Source organism: Dermacentor silvarum, chromosome 6 (genome assembly GCF_013339745.2).
Source record: "Dermacentor silvarum isolate Dsil-2018 chromosome 6, BIME_Dsil_1.4, whole genome shotgun sequence".
Lineage (NCBI taxonomy): Eukaryota > Metazoa > Arthropoda > Arachnida > Ixodida > Ixodidae > Dermacentor > Dermacentor silvarum.
In genome coordinates this window covers 108,061,417-108,086,780 of record NC_051159.1, presented here as the reverse complement: position 1 = coordinate 108,086,780, position 25,364 = coordinate 108,061,417, and the positions used below count along the sequence as shown (strand labels likewise).

At 42.6% G+C, this 25,364-nt stretch overlaps 1 protein-coding gene across 6 annotated transcripts in view; it reads left to right on the top strand.

Moving 5' to 3' along the window:
• Positions 1 to 25,364, top strand: part of LOC119455817 (exopolyphosphatase PRUNE1-like) — a 52,984-nt gene that overhangs the window by 6,368 nt on the left and 21,252 nt on the right. For 3 of the 6 annotated variants that reach the window (XM_049669333.1, XM_049669335.1, XM_049669337.1), the window contains exons 7-13: positions 4,695 to 4,789; positions 7,031 to 7,192; positions 9,650 to 9,803; positions 19,578 to 19,665; positions 20,616 to 20,639; positions 23,346 to 23,435; positions 24,372 to 24,522. In XM_049669333.1, the coding sequence (XP_049525290.1) occupies positions 4,695 to 4,789; positions 7,031 to 7,192; positions 9,650 to 9,803; positions 19,578 to 19,665; positions 20,616 to 20,639; positions 23,346 to 23,435; positions 24,372 to 24,522 (764 nt within the window). The remainder of the gene's footprint in view (positions 1 to 4,694; positions 4,790 to 7,030; positions 7,193 to 9,649; positions 9,804 to 19,577; positions 19,666 to 20,615; positions 20,640 to 23,345; positions 23,436 to 24,371; positions 24,523 to 25,364) is intronic. The other 3 variants (XM_049669334.1, XM_037717291.1, XM_037717292.2) reach the window with 3 other exon arrangements.

Here is a 25,364-nt window from a genome sequence, read left to right as displayed (position 1 = left end):
CTACTCGGCGTCCATCTGAGAAGGTGAGCGACGTCAAACATTGTTGAAACACAAGATGAAACGCCTCAAGGTCCTCAAAGAAAAGCGAACGACGCGACGGCAGATGAATACGCGTGTCATCAATGAAGCGAAAGCCGTGATTAAAGCGCTGACAGTGCAAAGATTTCATCTTTGATCGAACGACTACACACAAATAATGAGGACGTGGACAAGCGTAACGCCGATCTAGAAGAAGCTATCCCCGAGGACGAGTTCGCGGCAGAATTTGAAACTGTGTTGACTTATCAAGATGCTGCGCGAGGAATGTTGGGGGAGCTGAAGGCTCGGGAGTGGCTACTCCGTCAAAATCGGTGTTCTACGACTGCCGCTTCCGCACCTGCAGGTTCATCACTTGCACTCGATGATCGCGCCCCACGCAAATTAATCAGCTTGAAAAGGAACTACAGCTGAATCGCAATTCAGACCTGAGAATGCTTCATCCTTTTCTCGACATGGCAGGAAGGTTGCGTGTAAGTGGACGACTGCAATTCTCACAGGAAGCAGAAGAAGTTAAACATCCTATTTTGTTGCCTCCGCTTCACCAACTTGCAAAACTTGTCATAAGCGACTGCCATAAGCGTACACTCCACGATGGTCTGCTAGATACCCTTGCCGAGCTTAGAGAGAAATTTTGGGTACCCCGCGGAAGTAAGTGGGGAGGGCCTTGCATCTGTAGATTGGGGGACGTCTAGTTGTATCATGTTTGTTTCTTGTTGCTTTTTCGCCTTGTACTAAATCCCTGTCTCTTTTTGCCCTCCTGTTATAATCCCTATTGGGATTGACAGTATGTATAGAGGATGCAACACTTGCATCAAGACGCGCTTAAAGCCTAGCAGCGCACCTGTTGCACCATTACCAAGTGAACGAGTACGCCGATCTGATCCCTTTCAAGCGGTTGGATTCGATTTTGCTGGACCTCTCTATATGAAAGACAGTACGTCGAAGGTCTACATAGTGCTATTTACTTGTGCCGTCACAAGAGCAGTACACCTTGAATTAACCACCGGACTGTCAGCAGAAAGTTTCCTGCTCACGTTTTGGTGATTTTTATCGCGTCGTGGATTGCCTGACGTAATATACACGGACAACGCGCAGGCTTTCAAGAAAGCGTCAAAGGAAATCGCCTCCTTGGCAAGAGTATTGTTCAGTGGAGAGCTACAAGACTATAGCTCTAAAAAAAGAATAGAATGGAAGTTCATTGCAGAAAGAGCTGCATGGTGGGGCGGCTTCTGGGAGAGATTGATTAGAACTGTGAAAACCAGCCTCCGGAAGATCCTTTGCAAGGCAATGCTTACGACGGTATTGTATGAGGTAGAGGCAGTAGTAAACTCCAGGCCTCTCACTTACTTGTCAACGTTACCAGCAGAAATGGAAATACTTACTCCGGCTCATCTCTTAACAGGTAAACGACTAACAAGCCTTCCTTACCACAACGAAGATGTCAATACTTCAAGGCCAAGATCTACGGTCACAAGAAAGTGGCTTCATCGTAAGCAGTTACTGGAGCACTTTTGGAGAAGATGGAGGAGAGAATATCGTCTTAGACACACTATGCCAATGTCCAAGCTTCGAACAATCTGAAAGCTGGTGATCTTGTGCTTCTTTACGAAGAAAATGTACCACGGCAACTATGGAAGACTGGACAGATCCAAGAAGTACATCGAGGACGTGATGAAAATATCAGAACTTGTTCGGTGAACCTTCCAAACGGCTCTGTAATACGCTGACCCGTCCAACTTCTGTACCCATTTGAACTTTCTTCGCTCTAACAGACTCGAACTGCGCGCCATTCCAGGGTGCGGAGGATATTGAATATTTACCGTTCTTCGAAGAGAAAAAGAAGCCAACTGCACGGCACGCGGGAGCGCGGACGCACGGAGAAGAAGAAAAAGTTGAAAAAAAGACAGCGTCCGCCATGGACTGCATTCGATCCAATTACTGTAAATAGTGTAAATACAGTTGTTTCACCATAGGCTGTGACCATTTATTCTATAGTTGTGTCCTTCAAGCTCCTATTTTAGTCTTGAGGTGTTTAAACCAAAGAAGGCCTTTTACTACGAGTGGAAATGAGGTGCAGTTGTGCAGACGGGTGCCACATTTTCATTTTCATTCACCTCTGCATGTTGACAGTATTTTGAGCACAAGCTTGACTATCTTCTTTTATGGGATTTGGACGTGTGAGCAAATTAACTCATGAAAGTTTGCACGAGGTTGCTTTCTGGAGAGGCAAGGGCTGCGCTAGATGCTTGACAGATTGGACAGTCATCCATTGTTGGAACAAAATGTCTTGGGCCAGTGCTCTCAAAGGTGGTCAGTGCAGAAAGCTGTACCTGTGCTGCTTCGGAGGTCTATGAGGCCTGCCTGTATGATAGACTTTGATGAACTATGATGAACTGATAAGAGTGTATTATACAGTCAAACTTCGATGTAATGAAATCTGTGATGTAATGAACTATTTTCATTTACCAATCTTAGTTCTATTGAAAACCTTGTTCTTTTTTTGCAATTTAACAAAGTAATTTTGTGACAGGTTTCAATTTAACGATGTTGTCAGCCATTCCAAGGATGTACTTGGATCCTTTAGGGCTAGTTACTCTAGTAAACACTATGAAATGTCGGCTTAGGCACAAGTCATTAGAGTTGAATCCCGTTGATACGATCTTCACGGGAACCATAAAATAAGACGTGTCATCCGAACATAGTCGCATTAAAAAAAAAGATGGTATATAATAAACGTATTATGCAGAATCTTATCAATGAAATTCCACTGCATTTGCATGCATCCTTTACATCAAAAGCTTGAGTGGTAAAAACGCTGTTGTGCGGACGGTACAGTTGGGTTCTTCAAAGCACACACATAGGAGTGCGGAATGCAGGAAATACAGCTGTGCTATCTGTTGATTGGTAAAGAACTTGCAGAGGCCATGGGGCAGCTCGGAGTGAAATGGGCAGATTAAGCAATGGGCATGGTAAGTTGGAGTGGGCAGGTGAGCGCATGTCTCTTCTTCTACACCAGCCATGTCCGCGCACCGTTGTCCGCATGGCAGAGCGCTTATGTAGGCCAGGCACCATATCTTGGAGGTAATCTGCGGCCGGTACAAAGATTGATGAATGAGCCGAGATGGGTGGTGCCTTGACGCATACTGTGTTCCTGTGCGCCTAGTGTTAGAGGTTGTGTAATCTCAAGTTTCTAAGATGTGGTGAAGCAAGAGGCAGCACGAAGCATTTGTTTCCAAATGCTGGCACTCTCATCATGACAGCATTGTGACAGCTTCATGGTCATCGAGTGAGATGTGTTCATGTTTGCCTGTGTGCACATGACACAATGCTTGTTAATTTAAATAGTAAGCGAATTTTTACTGCAGTTAACACGGCTGATAAAACTATGAACCATACTTCGTGTAGTCTCTTTACTATCGCTTTCAGTGCTTCGCCTTTCTAGCAAAACTGTGGCCTTTCTTTTTCTCTCTGGGAGGACGAATCTTTGTATATATTTACACTAGTTTTTTTTTTTTCTTTATTTGTATGCACCATCTGATGGTGGCTGTGAGTACTAAGCGCTTTCAACCATGGCGTCCAAGGTTTCGGGCCCCACGCGACGTGTCACACGCACATCCTGGATGTCGTGAGCCAGGCGATGCATTGCTCTTGGCGCAATCGGCAACACATGCACTCGTGCTCATAATTGCGCTATTATGGTCGGATCTTCTTTGATAATTTGTTTATAAGGGCTTAGTGACACGACAATATCTACCGGAAATGTTCTGGGAACCTTTGAAAGGACTTCTAATGCTGAAATTTTCAAACCTTGACCTGACCAAACTTGCGATTTAACATTTTTCGCTGCAAGTACGACTTCATTATATCGAGGTTTGACTGTATGAGCCTTTGCAATGGAGAACACTGTGTGCAAATTCAAGATTGTGCGGGCATCTTGTGAACCAGCCAGAGCTACCTCTGGTTGACCTGCATGCTTCTCTATACATACTCTCTTGCTACAGTTGCTACTGGTGAAAACCACTTAGTGGTACACTGATGGCCTGGTCGTGGCTTAGGAAAGTGGGTGAGAGAGAAGAATGAGCGGAAGTACTCGAGTGTTGTCACGTGGCATTTGTTTGTGGCTTCTAGTAAGGCACAATTGAGAGAAACTGCTAGAGAGTATTACATGACAAGGTTATGCACTTCATAGGTTGTTGATCAGTTGCTAGGCTGCCTGACAGTGGCGCACAGCTGTGAGTGAGAGAGTTGATAGCAGGTGCTAGTGCATCGAAGGGAGGCTTCAGGTGGGTCCTTTTTCAAATTAATTTGACATCCCTTTCAAGCACAGCACAAGACAACACAAACTGACAGAAGGAGTCATTGACACCAATGCCAGCTTGAAAGAAAAGCATTTCAGCTTCCTCTATTTATGGTGCATTTGGATGGGCTCTAATGATATACATAGATTTTTTAGTTCTGTAGTGAAATAAACAGCACAGAAAAATTTGGTTGCATCCAAAAGTGTCGAGACTACAAATTACAGTGAATGGTGTTTCGCAGTATGCGAAGCAATGTTCTAAATAATCTTGCATAGTCTCCTACGGCATTTGTCGCTGTGCTTAGCTACTCTTTGAAAGCCTCCGTGTTACAAAGTGTGTGGCTTAAAATGTTTGCAGGCTTGTGTTTGGATGAGCTCCTTCGCAAGGACCTCAAGGTTGTCTGCTCATCAGCAAAGCGCATAGCGATATCGTCGGTGCCTGGAGAATTAAAGGTAGGAGATGTGTGTATTGTGAAAGCAGTGGAGCCTTGTTATAAGGCATGTGGTGAAAGCATAGTTTTAGTTTACAGCTTGTAGCAAATTCATTTATTTGCTGTTCACTAAGCCACAGTAGCTCCTGTACTTAGCTGCCAGTGAATGTGTGCCATGTTATCTTTGCTCTTGCGGCTAAGGCTTGAACCATTCTCTTAAACAGCTGAATCTTGTTATAACAAAATCACATGCAAGCATAGTGCTGTATGAGTGTAAAGGTTGTATTTTTTAGGTTTCCTTGTGCAGCGTGGCGCAGTGAGTCATCATCATCAGTGACGCTGCATGAATGAAACCACGCCAAGCCAACCAGGTGGTCACAGCCCCCTCAGTCACTGTGCAGTGTATTGATATTAGAGACCGTGTGAAGACCAGATTAGTTAGCACCTTGTTAGTATATCATCATCAGCCTATATTTATGTCCACTGCAGAACGAAGGCCTCTCCCTGTGATCTCCAATTACCCCTGTCTTGCGCCAGCTGATTCCACTTGCGCCTGCAAATTTCCTAACTTCATCTAATAGTCCACCGGTTATCTATCCTACACATTATATGGCCTGCCCAGCTCCATTTCTTCCGCTTAATGTCAACTAGAATATCAGCTATCCCCGTTTGTTCCCTGATCCACACCGCTCTCTTCCCGTGTCTTACCTTTAGGCCTAACATTTTAGTATATATATATATATATATATATATATATATATATATATATATATATATATATATATATATATATATATATATATAATGTTGCAAGAATACACATTGCCGCACTATTTTATGCGCAATGGTTCAAATCTTCAGAACATCGCATCTGAATACATACCTAGGGGCTGAGTGCAAACCAAATATTGTTTCCTCTGGCTGATGCATCTGATCTTGCATTCTTTGTTGTTTCATGGTAGCAGTAGCGCACCTATCTAAATAAAAAGTGACACGTCAAGCTTTGCATTCGCTTCACTTTAACCAGTAAATTGATGTATGAGGACTTGTTGCCATGAGCTAACAGCGTAAGTATAGGGCATTAAGCCTAATGAAAACTATTGAAGTAAAGAATCAATGAGGGTTCACAGACAACCTGATCCCTACTTTGGGTAAGGTCAAAGATGTCACTGGAATGCTGATCTGGCAGCAGGCAGGTAATATCTACTGTCCACTTGTTTGATGCAAGTTTTTTTTTAAGTGTACATCTTGTGTGTATTTGGTGTGTTATACATTTTTTGTGAGGGCGGCAGGTGAGGCTATGTATTATCTTTAACTGTGCTGGTTTGTAGTGCCTGTTTTTCACTATCAAGAAACCTGTTTTGTCAAGGTGCCACTGTGTTGCACTGTTGAATGATGTACCTTGTGCATACCTCCATACCTTCCTACACTGGCCTGTGAGAATATATATTTTGATTTTGAACATACTCGTCTGTGCGTGGCCCAAACCTCCATTTGTGAAACAACGTACCTTGTGATACTTTCTTGTTCTACCCATCTCTCTCTCTCTATTTTTTTCGATTTATGAGCAGCAGTTGTGCATATCTTAATTTTGTATAATCTGATTCCCTTGATCGTAGGGGGGGGGGGGGGTTATTCTGTAAATGTCTACCTAGTGGGCATATCCATTTAGTCTGCTGCTGAAGTTTTGATTGGCTGCGCTGGGGTACACGCGAGAAGTAGACAAGCGCCCGCAGCCAATCAGCAGTTCAGCAGCAGACTAGGCAGGCACTAGGCAGACACGATCAGAATGCTCCCCCTGGTCTTCCTCTGCTGCATTACTTAAGAGACCTGATTGTGTGAAATATTGTTACTGGATGGCACATGTACACCATGCGATGTTTTATGTCTCCATATGTAACACTGACACTGTGTGTGATAGTGTTGCGATTTGTAGACTGTGTGTAAAAGCATCAACACAGATAGCCTTAGATATTAGAAGAGAGGTGCGGATTGGTGCACACACACAGAGGACAGACAAGCGTCAGACGAAGGGGCTCGTCTATCTCTCCTTTCTGTCTGCGTCTCTTTTCTAATAGCTACGTTTGGCCAACAGTCCAACAAGACATAACTCTAGCCATACATAGTCCCTGCTTGTCCCTCCTTTTTTTGCTTTGATCTTTTCACCTCTTTTCCCCTTCCATAGTACAATGTAGCCAACTGTAAATATCCTCTGGTTAATGTCCTTTTCTTTCCTTTCGTTTGATTTCTCTCTCCTCTTCAGAGCATCTGTCAGGAGAACACAATGGAGGCAGAGCTGGGCAAGTTCTGCAAGACACATGGCTACAGTGCCCTCATCATCCTCACCTTTGCTGTAGAAGAAAAAAGCAATTCGGTTCAGAGGCAGCTGGCAGTCTTCTCTTCGGACATTGTGCTCAAGCAGCAGGTAACCTACCTCGTCTTATTCATCGTGTAACATTTTCTAGCAGACATTATTCTTTACTGAAGGCGCTTGCATATGAGCATGTTTTTTGACTGTCAGTCTTCTTACCAAACGTGCACTACATGTGCAGGACTCTTTTTCCAGTTGTCTATGTCACTTAATCAGTTAAGGACCTGCTTCCACAATGTTAGTAGTTAGCATAAAATTTTCTCGCATGCTTGCCAGATTACACTGTTAATGGTTTTTTGCTTGGTCATGAGTACATAAAAAAAGAAACGGTGAAAATTAACGCCCAACGTATCATTTTTGATACGCTGAATTTGATGCCTAAAAATTCAAATTTATGTGCTAATGACCTAAACTAGAGCCCGTACTAGGGTTTTTGATGTGCTGGAGGAACAAATAAATAACAAATTAAGTAATTACCGTAATAATTAATGTTTACTCAATAACATTTCATTGTTTTTCTACCAGTAAACATATCTTCATGGCCAGAAATAAATGTGAACACGCTGTTTTAATTGTCTTTGACGTGGAATGGTGTTCGGGCTTTGTGGGGTTAAACAAATTGTTTTCTGTATTGAGGAAATCTTATTTAATTGTTCTCTTATTCAGTTGCTAAAGGGTCATTTTGCAGCCTTTCTTTAGTTCTATAGTTCACTTAACTTGCATCATAAAGGCTAGTATGTCAACATACACCCACTGCACTTTCAAATGTGCCATTATGAACTCCTTAGCATTTCTCAGTAAATGAGGTGGGGGCTATTATGACTGTGGCCTTCATGAGAGCAGAATGATGCTTTGAGACTTGAATCATCAAATAAAGTGCACTCACAGTCTGTTTTCAGACATAAAGCGGATGGCAAAGGCTGAAAATTCAGCAGTACTAAAAATTAATTGAGATTGGTGTGCACCCCCCCCCCCCCCCCCCCTTTGCTTTTGCTAACAGGTCGTGCTAGTACCACCCGTGCAAGGGTTTGGTCTTTAATGTGGCGATGACTGTTGCTCCCATGTGCATTGCAGCTCAGGAACACTGCTGTTAAGTGTGTGCATTCTTTGTAAAGCAACAAATAAGCCATCGTAGACTTCTGAATTACTTTCTTGCACAGGCAAATTTGTTATGGCTTTCACTGTAGAGGCGTTCACAATACATATGAAAGATAAGGATTCGGCTGGGACATATGGAATCCCTCATATATGGGTCATTTCGCTGTGGAGGCATTTGACTGTATTACAAAGTGAGAGTAACAATTAAATACCTGCCAACTCTCCTGAATTGTCCGGGAGCCTCTCGAATTTTGCCGCAGTAGTCGCCACAGCACAGCGTTTTTTTTTTTAAATTCTTTTTTTTTTTTTACGCCCTATCGCTATAATCATATTACTCCCTGTAATATAACCTTGAGAGAAAGCAGCGCGGGAGCACTTAGTCACCGGCATGCACCCTGAACCGTGGTAGCGGGCGTCGGCACCACCACGAACGCGAGCAACCGATGGGCACTGCCATATTGAATTTTCCGGATTGGCTCATCTCTGGCTGGCTCACGCGTTTTTAGCAATCCAGTCTTTAATCGATCGTTAGTGCGCAACGCTTTTGGCTTTGTCAGGTTGTCAAGTGAAGTGCGGAATGCCAAACTACTCTTTGTTTCCCCGAGTTTAGTTAGAGCGATAGATGACACTTTCATAAGCCAAGAATAGGTGCTTGCAAGTATTTATGATATCATATACGACTGACTTTGCATGCTTTGTCACTTCACGGAGAGATGACAAGTGTGTACTCTCTACCACGAGCGCCGTTTCGCACGGTGGCAAGAAATTTCTTGACCCCCCCTCCTCCCCCTTGCGCAGCAGTCTCCCGAATTTTCATTTTGCTAGGTTGGCAGGTATGCAATTAAACAATTAAGGCTTGCTTACAGAAAACCTGCATATTGCACAATGCAATGTCATTATGAATGATCGCAAAAAAAAAAGGGGGGGGGCGGGGGTTGAATGCTATCACCACATTCCTTTAATTTGTTGCTCACTTGTGCTGTTGCTTGATATATAGTCCTTCAAGCAGTTGTTCGAGCTGCTGTTGCTATTGGTATGCCCTAACAGATTGTCATTTTGCTCAATTGAGCTGGGTTGCGATACTATATTATTTCAGATTTGACCAGAACTTTATTTGAGTGGCAAAACTCTGCCGTCAGTAACAAAATGAGTGTTTATATGATTGCATACTTTTTTTTTCTTGATGCTATGTCATCCTTTCCGTAGAGGAGTGAGGGTGGAGGATGGGTGTTCAGAGTGACTGCGTGGTTATAGTAATGAAAATAAGCTATGTTTTGTGGTGTGCCTCATTTATTATAATACTCATAGTTGATCCATATACTTTATTGTTCCTTGTTCCATTGACCTCAGCTGCGTTTTATGTGAAGGATGCTTGCTCAAGTTAACTTCATGCTTATTCCTTGCATGCCACAGCTGACGTCAACACTTTTGGCAGTGGGGGACCCTTCACTGGATCTCCAGGTTTCGCATATGTCTACAGACCACCTCATCACATTTGTCCAAGGCAACACTCAAGCCTCGAGAAAAGTCATCCTTCCAGTTGTGAGAAAGTTCCTAAGCACTCTCGGTGAGTCGCAGCTCAGCACTTCGTGTTCCAGAACATGTGGAAAACCTTAATTCATAATGGAAGGCTCCTAGGTAGCATTTGTAGCATGTAGACTGGCTAAGTTGACGTATGTGTCTTTTGTTCCGATAGCATCTACAGAAACTGAGGTGAAGTTTGGCTATTCCTGACTTGTTCTGTCTTTTGAAATTCTATGGGTTGTTTTTCTGGGGCAAACGTTTTACACTGATAGCTGCTTTGGGGCACTTCACCTGCATTTGTGGCACCACTGCATAATGTTGCCATCACCGTGGTAGCTCCCTGGGCCATGATTCTGTAGCGATGCATTCCGTTCGATTCCATGCCACTCTTGTCATCCACTGTCCATGCCCGGCTGATCTCGTTGATAATGCAGGCAGAGCATCGCTCTGGCCACTGACGAAGTACAAAAAGGAATACCATCGGAAAAGGCATTGCTACAAAATCATGGCCCGCGTGATAATCGTGTTGCAGTGGCTAAAATAAAATATAATGTCTGCAAAAGTTAAAAAAAAAAAAAGGAAGCACCCCAAAAGGTTTTGAATCCGATATCTTTCCCTGAAAACCTGATGCCCTGACCAACTGTGCTGCCATGACATTGACGAAATGTAAGTGTAAGGAACTGCAGTGGCTTTCATGGCACCCATTGTGGTGCTTACTTTGGTGAATGAGGCAGTTGTACATTTACACTGAGGATAAACAAGTAAAGAGAAGTCAGCAGGATTGAATGGAACGCACGTGCCAAAAAGCTTAAGGTGAAGAAGTTGCAGTACAGGATACAAAGGGGAAGAGGCAAAAGGCCATGTTCCTCCAGACATACAGAGCCTGACATCAGAAGGAGTGATAAATGGACAGATTGTTTGGATGTCACCATCAATGTCTTGTACAAGTAACTACTGACAGTGGTCTGTTCCGGACCACCGTCAGTTGCACTTCGCTCCTTGAAGTGGCAAGACATGAATTGAGTGAGCTCCTGAACAACACTTTGTAATGTGGTGAACACTGAATCATGGAACCGGAACCTCGGATAGGTGTGACGTAATGCTAATTCCATTTCTCTCGCATTTACCACTATATCGCCGCTGAATTTATTATTAAAAAAACAAATTATGGCATGAGAAAAGCACGCAAAACTTTGGGAGCTCATTAGGCCACTGTCATTTGCACTTGCATGAACTTGAGTGTGTTGTGGTGCAGGTGGCGATCATTGCTCACCGTGAACTGATCGGATCCTTGGACGAGATGCTTGTGCCCAGCTTATCTTATCATCAGGCAGGCTTTCGTGTCAGCAGTATAAGTTGTCATTATTGACAGCTATCAAGACTGACAAAGAAGTTGTTTCATGCTGTGATGATGCTTTGCTCTAATGTTTTATAATCTAGCATCCCAACATCTTTCAAAAGGTGTGGTTAGGTTGTGTAATCAAGTGCGTGTTTGCATTTGTGCAGGTGCACGATTAGTTCCACCAGTCAATAAGGTGAAACTGAGGGTAGCGTAGTTAATTTCTTGGTGATACCCAATGCAACAAGCTCCTTCGCTCAGATACACTGCAACATCTCTTAGTTAAAAAGTCTGCTCTAGATCCATACGATTTCCGTAGGCTGATTAGACTTCTCACAAAACTTGCTGCAGTGTTTTGAAAAGGGAAATGTCCTAACACCGAGTCAAGAAGTTGTGGCTGTGTGATTGGATGTATGTTTCACATGCAATCATTGTTTATGATGTACTTCACTTTACGTTTTGCATTTGGCATGTTGTAATGTTTCTGCTTGCTACATTAGGCACATTCACAGTATCAGTTTTTTTTTGCATGATTACTGCAGTGTAAAAGCACATTACAGTAAAAGCTCGATGATACGATCACGGCTAATACGAATTTCCGGATGATACGACTTTTTCTGTGGTCCCGGCCAAGCCCCATTACTTTGCAACGTGCTAGAGAATGGTTGTTACGAATCGATTTTCAGCCTGCGTCGGTTGATACGAATAAACGCCGCCCCACCGACGGCCGCGAAAGAGAACAGCGCGCAGTCACGCGCTTTCTCTCCTTCTCTTTTGGTGCGGAGGCGCGGCGCCGGACAGCGCGGACTCCGCGACTGGGCGCGAAGAGTTTGAAGCAGTAGCGCTTCAAGAAATAAATGCTTTTTACGTACATGTGCCTGAGTGAGTTCACCTCTGGCTCTTTAATTTAGCTACAGTCGAATCTCGTTAATTCGAATACGCTTATTTCGAACATACCGCGCACCGACAATGCTCTTAGCAGCGCGCCAAATAACGCGGCGGCGCCTCCGACCGGCATTGCTCCGACACCGCCATAGAGCAAAAGCTCAGGGGCGACCTCTCAATGCCACGCGCGAAGGAACGGGGAAAAAAAAAAAAAAAAAGAACCCGCGGCGCAAATTTTCCCCTCTCTCAAATTGCAAGGTCGCCGTTTCTGCATCGCGCCGGAACAAGCGTGTACGTGCCGACTAGAGTGTTCTAGACAACCGTATTCTTGCGCACACTAGTGCCGACGTCTCAGCCACGCGGATAAAATGGCAGTGAACCCTTCTCCTCTATTTTCTAGTCACATGTTGAACTTGCACGCTGCGGCAGCAGCGCAGAGGGAAGCAGCGGCGGAGGCACAGTCGGGCCAACGAAACTGCCACGCCCGCAAACGCTCGCTTCCCGATAACGGCAGAAAACGAAACTTCAGGGGGCGGCTAAAATAAGCTGGCGCCAGCACGGCGGCGGGCGCGCACGGGTGCGCACGGAGTCGAAGGTGAGAGAGGTACGAGGGAGTTGAGAGGGAGGGCGAGGGGAGCCACCGAAGCGGCGGAGTTGACGCGGCCAAATCCGCTTCCCTGCCGCCCTCCTCCCTCACCTTCGACGGTCTCCGTGCGCACCCGTGTGCCGGCGCCGCCCGCTCGCTCCCTGAAGCTTCGTTTTCTGTCGTTATCGGGAAGCGACCGTTAGCCGGCGTGGGCAGTTTCGTGGCCCGCGCTTGCTATGCGCTTGCGCGCTGCGATATTTCACGACTCGCACCGTTCGTGCATCGTGCTATGGTGCACGAATACTTCAAAAATACGTCCTTTTAATCCGAAAAAATTTTCGGGCCCCTTCGAGTTCGAATTATCGAGATTCGACAGTAGTTTTAATTGTTTCGATGATACGAATTTCGGCTAATACGAATATTTTTCGTGACCCCGTGAGATTCGTATCATCGAGCTTTTACTGTATCTTATCAGAATGCACGTGAAGCATGAAGTCTGTTCTTAAATTATCATAACCATTGCCATTTGCTTTAGAGTATGCAGTGATGTCCTATAGATAGGGGCAGGCCATAAGCTGCATTATTCCCCCCAACTAAGCCAGCTAAGGTTTCAGCATTACACACAGCTTTGTTATCTCATTGCTTAATGGAAATCGAGAGTTCCTGTTTCTGAAGTCTGTGGTGTTTCTCCTGCCTACCTGTGCTCACGACAATGCCTTGTCAATAAATGCAACATGCTGCTAAGAAACTGGTGACACTGAATTTGTGAGGTGTACTTCATGCATCGCTAGTTGATGTTATTTTCTTCTTCTAACAAAGGCACCACTTGCTGTTCTCAAGCATATGACAACGAGCTCCCTGTGCTTTCCTGTATCAAACAAGGGGAAAAAAATCTCTTGCTCTGTTCCACAGTACCATCTCCACCATCACCAAGACCATTACTGTCAAGACTCTTCACCATTTGGCTCCCATCACGTCGTCCATTCAGTTCATTGTGTATTGTTCCACGAGGCAGACAAACTACTTTGAAGAACGTTTTGCCTGCAGTAGTTACCAGTCACCCCACGCTGCTGCGATGCTATTCACAAACATTACGCTATGCAGGGACTAGTATTAGGCTTAGAGCAAAGTTTACTCCATTGAGCATAGCCATATCATGCTTTATGGTCTACAAAATGTGTACCTTTTTCCGCACTTCTTTTCACTGCAAGACCGATAGCAGGCACAGTGGCAGTTCTAATAATCTGTGATAGAGCTAAGGCATAAGCATCATGAATGGGACAATGAAATGAAAACTTGGTGCAGTTTCAAAAGGCAAAAAAGTAAGAATTATATTGCAGCCATAAGTAGCACTTCAGTATAGTAATGTTGGCTCTAAGAGGCATTGATAAGAAGCAGGAAAGGTGCTACTGGAATGAGCACTGCGTTCCTTATGTTTTGGAGAGCCAATACCAAAGCATTGAAAGTCAAGATTTCATGCACAATAAAGCATAACTGAACCTCTTGCATGTCATGTTTTTATTTGCTTTGCACAGCCTCATTTGCTTGCTTCAGTGTATACTTAAAAGTGTTAAGTTAAAGTGGCACTTTTCATCAACACAGAAAGTAAGTAATATGAACTGTAATTAATATAGAACAAAATAGCAAAGCAGCATATTTGGCTACTTATTTGGCCTCTCTCCTGTATCCCTATCACCCCTCAAACGTTGATGCAGTGAACTGGTGTGTAGGAGGGCTGAAAAAGGTGATGGTAGAGGGGCGCGTGGGGCTGGAGATGCGGAAGGCATTGCCACGGAGGCATGCTGGGCATTGTGCGTGGCACACAGGTGATTGCGGTGGCTTGCATTTTTTAACAGCGGAGCTGTATAAGCCGGCCGTAATTTGTGCCACGAGCTGCAAAACCGTGGGCTGCTCCTGGCGGCAGTGCAGAAAGGGTCCAAGCGTAATAGCACATACCCCTGTGAACTAGCGAAGCTGAGCCTGGCTAAGTCTAGCTAAGCATGGTTGGGACTATTTAAGCTTAGTCATGAAGTCATCGATAGCCAATCAATGGCTAATTGATAATTAATCAATGATCAGTCAATCCTGGGAAATGCTGGGGATGACTTGGTAGTGCTTAGCCTAGCCCAAACACGTGGCCAATACCTTGCAGTAGCCAATCGATAGCCAATCAATAGCTAATCAATCAATAATCAATAAATTATGGAAAATGCTGGGGATGACTTGGTAGTGCTTAGCCTAGCCCAAATACGTGGCCAATACCTTGCGATAGCCAATCAATAGCTAATGAATAATTGATCAATAATCAGAAAATGCTTAGGATGACTTGGTAGTGCTTAGCCTAGCCCAAAAGCCAGGCCTAGCTAGGTGCCCATCAGCTCCGCTGTCTCTTTAGCATTGCACCTCCAGTGCAAGCTACACTTTTTTTAATGCGTTAGCATTAGTAGTGTTAAAGTGGAAAATGTGTATGTGCATTAAGTATGGAAAGGAGGTCCCGTGGTAGAGGTGATCTGCTCCGGACCACCGTCAGTTGCACTTCTCTTCTCGAAGAGGCAGGACATGTGTCGAGTGAGCTCCTGAACAACGCTTTGCAATGGGCTGAACGCGGTTTAAATCGTGCATCCGGGACCTCAAAGAAGTGCGACGTAACGCTAACGCATTTCTCTTGCATTTACGGCTAAATTGGCAGTGAATATTTTTATTTTTTTCCTAGATTTCACATTTCTTTTCTCTTCGGTGCACGCACCCAGTAGCCAGATTTAATTATTATAGCCAGTAATGCAGCATGGGAACATAGTAGTAAGGGGCTTATTTTGCCATAGAACACGCACCAAAAGTTCACCGTACAGTAACTGCTCATCGTTACATGCGAGTATTGTTAAAACCAGTAATGTTATAAGTGAGTTCGGCTGGACTTCTTTCTATCTAGTTAAAGTGTTTAGACATTTCCGCCATCCGCTTTTTTCGTGCAACCTGATTATAACAATTATCGGCTTTAACAATAGGATTTCCTTGGCACTTAAATATTGTAATTCAATTGCAGACACATATTTACAGCAGGAATATTTTTTGGGGGAATAATCGGGTACTACACTTGTACTGACTAGTGGAAAAAAAAAAAGACAGCTAGCCATTAAGGACAATTAAGATCAGTTTATACACAAGATCATTAATTGTATTTAAAAGTTTCACAAATAGCTTCAAAAAATCTTTAGAGCCTGGTTGCAAACAAGTTTTGCAAGAATGAATGGCTGCTGTAGACTAGTTTTCAACAAATGTTAAATAAATAGTTGCCAAAAAAAAAAAGATCAGAAGTTGTGAAAAAAAAAGAAAAGAAAAAGCAGCTGAAGGACTTGTGTGCCGTAGACACATGTAAAAGGGACCGTCTCAATGCAAATATCTCTGGTTGTAGTGTAAAAGATAAAACTGCTACGTGACAAGACTGTCAAAAACATTAAATGACAGACTACAAGCAAAAATGCCAGGTTATCTGCCGCGAAACCGAAAACGAAGCTTGCATTAACCATTTTGCTTACATATTTTGAGAACTTGTGTCATTGTTTCACTTCTGGTAATTTGCACTAGTGTGTTCAGCAGATAGCAATATTTGAAAATACCGAATAGTTAATTTTTGAATATGAATACTAACAGTTGGTGTGTATTGTTTTATTCGTTTTCGAAACTTAGAATATTCACCCACCTCTAGTATTTACTCTGTTCTCTTGCGCCCTTTGATTGTTACATGCACTGGTTTTTCATACTTCACGAAATTATAAATGCAATGCCCTTGTTCATTCACCAGTTTTTCACAGTAAGAGAGAGAGTAATGGTGATTCGGTCTCAATTAGTAAAAGAAAAATCTATTGTATCCGAGCTACAGTGGACCGGGCATGCCACATTGTTGCTGTCGGAGGCCTGCTTATCACTGTCAACAACCCAGAGCATTTTTCTTTGGAGTTTGAGATATCGCATTTCTTGAACACATTTCAGAGCCTAATGAACTTAAGGAGCAGGCACAAAGCTACCACAACTCCTACAGCAGCAGCAATATGTAAATTAAATTCTAGAAATTTTATTGCCAATGACAATAGCTTGTCACTATTGTAGTTTTGACTTTGTACTCGAATCTAGAGCGCACATTATTTTGAAGTACACTTTTCCTTAAAAAAAGGAAAAGTGTACGTTAGAATAGAGTAAAACCTTGAAAGAGATACTCCACAAAACAGGCAAGGATGAGAAGGTTTAGAGTCCATGTCTCTACCTTCTCGTGCTCATCTGATTTGCGAAGTGTCTTTCATTATCAACCAGCTAGTGCAGCAACAAGTTTTCTAGGATCAAGTAACTACGATAATTACCCAGCTACACGTATACTTGAGGTTGAGTAAAAGATTGTCCACACTCTGATTGTAAAATATGTTTTAGTCAATTATAAAAAAGAAAGATTGTTGGTTTCGACATGACTGCTCAACTTTTCCGTAGACTTTGTTTATCTGTTAGTACGCACAACACAACAGTCAGCTTGTATGATTGGATTTTGATAAGTAATGCGTACATGTGTGAGATATCGTAATATGACTGCCGAGACATCAGCACGAGTGGAAAAGTTTGTCTGCAGTACAAATCGGTGCACTGGTTTCGAGATCTGGCCTCCCCTCTGGCCCTACCTTCCAGAGTAACTCCTTTAGTGTAACCATAGGGATGGTCCGATGAGTGCTAAATGTGGAGGAGAAAGAGATGGGAGGGAAAGTGCCGGCGTGCGGTAGTAAGTTGTAATGTCATGCCACGGTGATGGCAGTGAGACATGCAGCGCAACACACCCAGAATGTGTAGCTGCTCAGAGTCCGTTGAGATCGGTCACGGCAAAATGTGCAAAGGTCGTGATGGTCAAAGCAAAGTGGCAACACTTAGTTCCTCGCAATGAACTAGATGCATAAGAGACTCGGAGCCTAGTGCGTGCATGTAACTGTCGTCAATGGGCAATGTGAGGTCCTGGCACGTTTCAAATGGCTGTCAAAGTGTTGACACCCATAGCCAAGCAGAGTTGCAGTTTGTGTCAATAAATAGGCCTAGGACCAAACAGTGGCATCAGTGCCTTCTTTTACAGGTCATGTGAAGAACTCTGTAATATTATTCATCTCCGTTTTTTTGCCACTCTATTATTGGTCACTACCGAAAGTAAAATTTCTTTCCTTGCAGCACTTGAGATTGTGATGTAGTTTAATTGTGCAGTGCTCACAATTGGATGAAGGACAAAGAAGGTATACACAGGACATTCACTGACTCTCAACTGACTTTTTATTTTGGAAGACATGAAGAAAGAAAGCAATCCGGTATATCTTGTAACACGTGAAGAACCTCCCGGTGCGTTGCTGTCTTCTGGGCACATTATCAAATCTGAAGCGCGTCAGCGCCATCTATCTTACATTGCTGCACGTGGTCATGCTTACAACACTTCGTAAGATGTGATTCTGTCTAACAGAGAACTCTGTTCTGGAGTACGGTGCTTGTTTCTCCACCTGACCTTACAGCTTTCAGCTTATTGATTTTGGAGTGCAGGTAAAGCACAGTCAGGGCTGTAAATAACTTAACTTCCACCCAGTCCATCTAGTGACAATTTGTCTCACAGAAAATGTTCATTTGCAAGGTGCTGGCAGCACTGTGTAGTAGCGATGCAATGCTTTCTGGTTCTCTTATGCTCTGTGAACATATATGCTGTTCTGGCTTTCTTACGTAATGGTTGCATCATTTCTATGGACAACACCTTGCAATTAAAAAAATACGTTTTTAAAATTATACAAATAAAAAAGAGTTCTCATCCTAAAGCATGTTGCAACCTGACGTAAATGTGAATGCCAACAAGCTAACCTCAAAAGGAACATAAAAGTGAAGAAAGCTGAGCTGTATTAGTAAATTACACTTCTATAATACCTAGAACACAACTTTTACCATCAGAGGTGGCGTAGTAAGCCAGAAAAGATGTAAAAGATGAAAGAGTGGTGGCGATGCCACCTTGATGTTTCTGCACAAGCTCATCGTGACGCTTGAATCTTGATGGCATATGCTCAGGCCTAGTTAATTTTCTATTGGTCAATATGGACTGCATCATGTTCTAAAGGTGGTAAAAACTGAACTTAGCAAATTTTGAGAACTGCCACATTCACCCAAATACCTTGAAATGCATGACATCGCATTTGACATACCGGCACTAGGGTTTCGGTGCGAAATTAAAAAAATTTAATTTTGACCTTCATCTTTTTGTTCTAGTAATCAAGCTTTTACCACAAAATTAATGAAACCAAAGATTTGAAACAGTGCCTTGTGAGTCTAAACTCATTTAGTGTTTATCTTTAGTGTCCTCTCAAAGCGGTATAACTGGTTGGAATCTGTCAGTTTCAACATAATTGCTGGCTATTGTAATCTGAGGAATTAACCAAGAACGTAAGTGATGGTTAAATGTGTTATAGCCACAGACTTCACTTCTGACTTTGAGAAGGTCACATCAAGCGAAAAATAAGCTGTAAACATACTCATTTTGCTCATTTCTGTTTTAGCTTTTTTCGCTGCTAATTTTCACTTTTCAAGCCATAACCTTCTTGCATTCACTGTATTACCTAGTGTCTTGTTGCTCATACTGACTTAATCTTAAAGTTGCTTTTTATTTAGCACGTAGGGCGAATTTTAAAATCCGAGCCTGTGCAAATAAATATGGGAATGATTGTGCATTGTGATTCACGCTTTTTCATTTTTGTCCCTTTATGTTGCCATTGTGCAGCAGAACACATTTAGCACGCTTTTTCATGTGGGCACAAGAAAACACAGCAACAACAAGAATGATTACCTGGGATACCAGTACAATCACAGGACCATGCTTTCAGTGACATTAATAGCAGGGACAAAGTATCAATATAGAGCACATAGTGCAAATCTGCTCTGTTCTCAAATCGGCAAGCCATTTTTTAAAATTAGCTACTACATCACATCCTTCTTATCTTGTTGCCTTTACACAGATGATAACATCCTGCCCAAGATGAATGAGCATTGCCCCCAGACAAATGGATCTCTCAGCGTTAACAATCAACCTTGTGCACCAACAACGTAAGTGAAGTGAAACAACCACTGTTTCACAATGGGTTGGCTACATCCACGATGTACGTTGCGTGGCGTCGCATTCAGATATTACTTGGTGTGACATGACACATTGACACTACCAAATGTGGATGTGTACCTGTGAAGTGTACAGGAAATAACACTGAATTTGTTTTCAAGCAGTGTGTATAGTACTTGTGACTTGTATTTGAAACTGACATGTAAAATGTACAAAGTAGCTTTACATTCAGCTTAGTTTCCAAGGCCACGTGGCCTCTTCAATCCAAATTTGGGGTGTTTCCATTCATATTGCTAATGGAAGCATGCATAGTGTCATGATTGCATTAGTGCCTAGCTGTGGTGTTTAGGTTTGACTCTATCGATCACAAAAGTACAGATTCACCACTAGTCGACTCGGAACATTTGCTCATCTGCACCGAATAGGGGTCGTGGACACTGCTGCCCGATTGACTTTAATAGTCTCTTTGCTTCAATGTCTCTTCTTGGCAACCCCTGAAAAGTTTGCTAGTTTTTTGAGGTGCATCCCTTCACTAATGTGACTTTCAATAGATACTGCAAAATTGCAGCTCATGGATCACCCAGCACCTTTATTGCAGCCATTATTTCAAAATCGGGCAGCACCGCCTTCTAATATAGTAAAGGGAAGGGAGGTCAGTAAGTGGATACTGCTACAAGTGCATTGCAGCGCAGCTTCTGGCATTTGAGTCTGTTGGCCTCAAGCAGTACACATAGCTGTTAGTGTTTGTCAGGAGCTTTTAGTTGTCAATTGGTCTTTTAGCTCCCATTTTGTTTTACTTTTTGCTGGCAGCAGGCCGTGGCAACTCGGCGATGATCTTGTTGGTGCATTTTGCTAGTTCTTGATAAATTGTGTGTGTAACATATGCTTTACTGAGGCTGTTCAAATGTGTATGTAAAGTTAATTTTATTTTTTATTACAGTGCAGGTGTTCATTCCACAAAGAAGTAAGCACGGCCTGGTGCTGCATCACTTACGTGCATAAAAATTAACAAAATAAATGCATTGTGGAACATATGCTGGATCTTTGTGCCGTGTTGTGCTTGATGATGATACTGCACGAGCTGTTCAACACTTTACAAACAGTTGTTGATCTCCAACAACCATCTGACGGTGGTAGAATAGGAGAGGTGGCCAAACGGCACTGTTTCGCAAATGCTCTGCGCATTACGCGACGGCTCTCAAGTTGCCGCCGCTTTGCGTAAGGTGGCAGCAGGGGTAGCCTGGGCTCATTTCTTCGCTCTGCAGTACTTGAAAGTATGTAGCTGGCGGGCGTTGCGAGCATTCAAACTGTATTTTTACTTCTCTGACTTTTGAGAAAGAACTTTAGGTTGTATTGCCGTACACCAGAGATGTATTCAACAACACTGAATACATACCGTCACTGAAAATGGACTTCTTGTGCAGATTCATGCTTGCGGCTTGGCTTCAGACGCGGCGTTTATTTCTTGTTTATTTGATTGTTTTATTTTATTTTGCTGGATACAGATTGGTTCTGAGAACTATACTGTGTCTAATGCGTCATTGTCAAATGAATTACGTTTGAAACTAATGTCTTTTTGATATGGTCACGTTCATGTACATCTGTTTCTTCGTCCTCATTACAATATTAACAAAAATCATTTATTAGCATGTACGACTATGCAGAAACAATATTTACTGTCTTCCCAAAATTACTGACTCTTTGGCGTGTTTACCAATATATGTATATATTATTGTTACTGTTATTATTAATAGTGAAACACGTGTCCAGAAATTGTCAGTTTCGAAGCACGTTACTCCCATTACCCACTGGGAGGACATGCTGATTTAAAAAGCAAATTTCATCGATGCTTTCTGCAACACCGTGATGTTACTTGTAAAAGCTTCAGCGTGCGTGATCTGTCTGCTGTGTGCATCCAAAGCGAAGTCCACTGCGCCGCAATTACAGTGGTCACCGCGACTTTACTTACTGCGTGTTTCACGCCATTTTAGTTCGTTGTTGCTCAGAGTGGCCGGCCTAGTTCGGCCGCGAACAAGCAGGCGTGCGGCGGTGCTCTGACTCCCGTCGTTTGCAGTCTCCAGCATTTCGTAGGCAAGTGCACGTTTGCGCTCGCCATCTGACGCTACTGGAGCAGGCACCTGAACGGCACATGCACAATAATGAAAGAATTAGTAACTGTGCAACGCTGAAATTTAGTTACAGCCAGGCGATCATAAATTAGCTACGTCCATAAGCCCAATGTGACGTGAAAACCCACAGTGACGTGAAAACCAAATATTTTTTTACGCTCTACACTCGCCCGTCACAATTTTCAAGCTTCCAGAAAAATGCACGTGCGTCCCTTGGGATCGGTGCTCCGTGTCAGTCTTGTCGCGATTACTCGCGCCGATTAGAAATTCTTAAGCTCCACAGAGCCTGGTAGGACTTATTTTTGTGGGCAAGGTCGGCAGACAGCCTCTACAAGCTATTAAAAACATTACGTTTTAAAGCCACAAAAATTGCGATAGTAACCAACCTTTTACAGCACAGCGAAAGCTTGCGATGCACGTCTTTGAGCCCATAAATCCCTTTCGTCAGCTGGCGGCTGCTGTAGAAACTCGAGAGGTGTAGCAATGTGCTTGCGGCGCTCGTTTGGCCACCTCTCCTATTCTACCACCGTGAATCATCTCGGACTATTTACAATATTAGCGGCGGCAGAGATTCGCTTAACTCTTTCATTGAGGAGGCTGAATGTTACAGAAATAAAAAGGGAAACTAAGGAAACACTGTTGAGTAAACAGACTAAGATTGATTGAATTTATGCTTCTTGGAGCGGGAAGATCTAGCATAACTTTTTTGTACCCACACTTCCTTTGATGATTATTATTTTTTCCACATTTTCCACATCATGTTGACATTAAAATGCTTGAAGGTTTCATGGCTGTTGTTGAGATAGCAAAAAATATTCTCAGTGCAGCTGTCAAGGAAGAAGTTTAGAATTACTTCTGTCTGGAATAAAGAGTGCAATGTGGTCCAGGAATACATTTGGATCTTGATAAGATAACATTTGTTCGGAATTTTGAAGTGATATGAATTTTGAACGGTTTGACTAGAACACATTAAGTACAATGCAATCCGTTTTGGTCCCCTTGTTACTGTCGATAAGAATTTCTAGGGTGGGAACCCGGTAATGACAGTGAAAGTACAGATATGCATGAAGACCGGAAACCATAAGTGGCCAAGATGCTAAAAGCCCTCCGCATTTTGCGACCTGCAGTGAACAGCGGAAACATAGGTGAAGAAAGGAGTGCCAAGTTTTATGGACTCCAAGTGGGTTTAAAAACGTCAGACTTCAACTGAACGTCAGCACCGTAATCAATCATATCTTAGTTTCACTTTTGTGCTGTGATTGGGGTTTGTTTATGGGTCATAAAAATTTTAGATAATATATTCTAAGATCCTCAGAAATTAGTACAATTGAAATTTTACTGTGGTGCCTATTGATGGCGAGGAAGGAAAACTATCGTAGATCTAAGAGAAAAAGTTATCGTATGGTGGTTATTTCTGGGAATCAGTTTTCGTGTTTCAGAGAGTAAATAAGTGCACCGGTTCTAGTGCTTTCCCATTTGTTACAGGGCACCAGTCAAATGTAGTGAAATTGTTTGTTTGCTGTTCCTTAATGTCATTTCAGTGCAAGCAGTCCTGAGGACACAGCATTGCGGGACCCGCCTTTCTCACCTTCGGACTCTTCAAATAGCATGTCTGAAACTGCAAAAGATGGGTAATAATGTCATTCCTGTATGTTATTTCTTGTCAGTTTGCATTCCCACTGTTTCCTTACGTGCTTACGCTTTGTATTTTTGCCACCAGACAAAAATTTAACCACTACGACTGAAGTGGAAGGTATTACTCTTTGGTCGATGCACTGTAGTGATTGTCCTTTTGCTGAGTAATTGTAAATTTCACTACTACTACTACATTGAGCATAATTTTAGACTACATCATTACTTTCACTCATAGGTGACTGCTTGCAGAGATTGCTTGCTGTTTGCTGAAGGTGCAGTCCTATTATGTCACATTCAGTTCTGTATGAAATTGGTATTCACAAACATGGCTTATGGGAGCTTGAAGTAACACTCTAGAAAGTCTTAAATTTAGGCTATGACATCTCTTCATAATTACTGTATGTACCTGCTCACCGTGATGTTATATATTACGGCAACACATGGTTACATGGTTGAGGTTAGTTAATTACATAAATTCTTAATCTTTAAGCAATTGCAACGATAATAAGACATAATTATGTAATAATATCATGCAATATTTTACATCAAAATTGTTATCTGTGCAGTAATTCAGATGCCAGTTACTGTGCAAAATTTTTTTCAAGAAAGGAAGTTTGGTATCCAATCTTTCAAGTAGCAAGTTTTTCATTGAACTATAATATAGCAGATGTTGTTGCAAGAGTTTATGTACTAGTTTTAACAGCATCTGGTGTTTTCATTTGGTGACCTTGTAAGTATAGCTCATGTTTGAATTGGGTTAGTGCCAAGTTGGGCTGAAAGTAAATGTTATGGTAAAGGTTACAGAAAACATTCTTAGTCACACCAGGTTAAGGACTAAGAATGTTGGTTTCCCACTTGAATTTCCCACGAGTTGCAGTGCACTGGGACATGCGTGGTTTAGTAGTCTTGGTTGAGTAGCTGACAATCAGCAGGGTTTCTTGCAGAGGCACAGAAAAGGTGAACGATGAAAGCTTCGATGCAGCAGTTGATGCTGATGCACCGAGTCATGCTGCCTTCCCCTACCGAGCCCAGACGGTGGACTTTCCTGACAGCCCACACCTGAGGTCTGCACAGAGGAAAACTGTGAGCACATTCCCCACTTTATTTATTTATTTATTTGAATACCTTCAGGACCCATAAGGCATTATAGAAGGGAGTTGGAACAATAAAATTACAAATATTAGGTAACATGTTCTTTAATTGAATTTTTAAAATTACTGGGATCCATAATAGATGCAACGGAGGGGGGCAAGTGGTTCCAATCATTACAAGTTTGAGGAATGAAAGTGGTTGTTAGCATGACAATGAGGAACAAACAGTTTATGATGATGATCGATACGAGATGATATGAATGAAGGATGGGGAAAACAACTCTTGCTTAAGACAAGAGTTATGGTAATAAATCTTATGAAATAAGGCGAGATGTTCTATTTTTCTGCGTCTAGAAAGCGACGGAAACCAAACAGTCTCAATTTTTTTTTTTGGAGAGGGTTGACTGGCAAGCAGGCTATTCAAATCGGGTGCCGAAAAAAAAAAAATGCAAAATGGAAGGCATTTCCTTGAAGACAAAATTGCTGTACACCTGGATCTGGTGCTATTTATTTTGTAGTATACCTATTTGGCACCTATTTATGCCTAGTGGTACCTATTTTATAGTATAAGATATAGTGGTTCCTTACAGAAGTGCCAATTTTGGTATCCTCGAAAAGCAAACTTCGTAGTTGGAGAAAAAATCATCCTGAATCGTTGATCAAACTTGGGAGCACTGCCTTTTCAGTGACGTCTACCATTCAAGCTAACAAAGAATCTGGCAGATCTGCTTTAGACCACTTGAAATAAGTGCAACAGGTTTGTGTGGCCTGGCTTTTTCTTAGTGTTAGTTAGTTTAGGTTAGTGTTGAACTTGTATGCTGCATGGGGATTTCA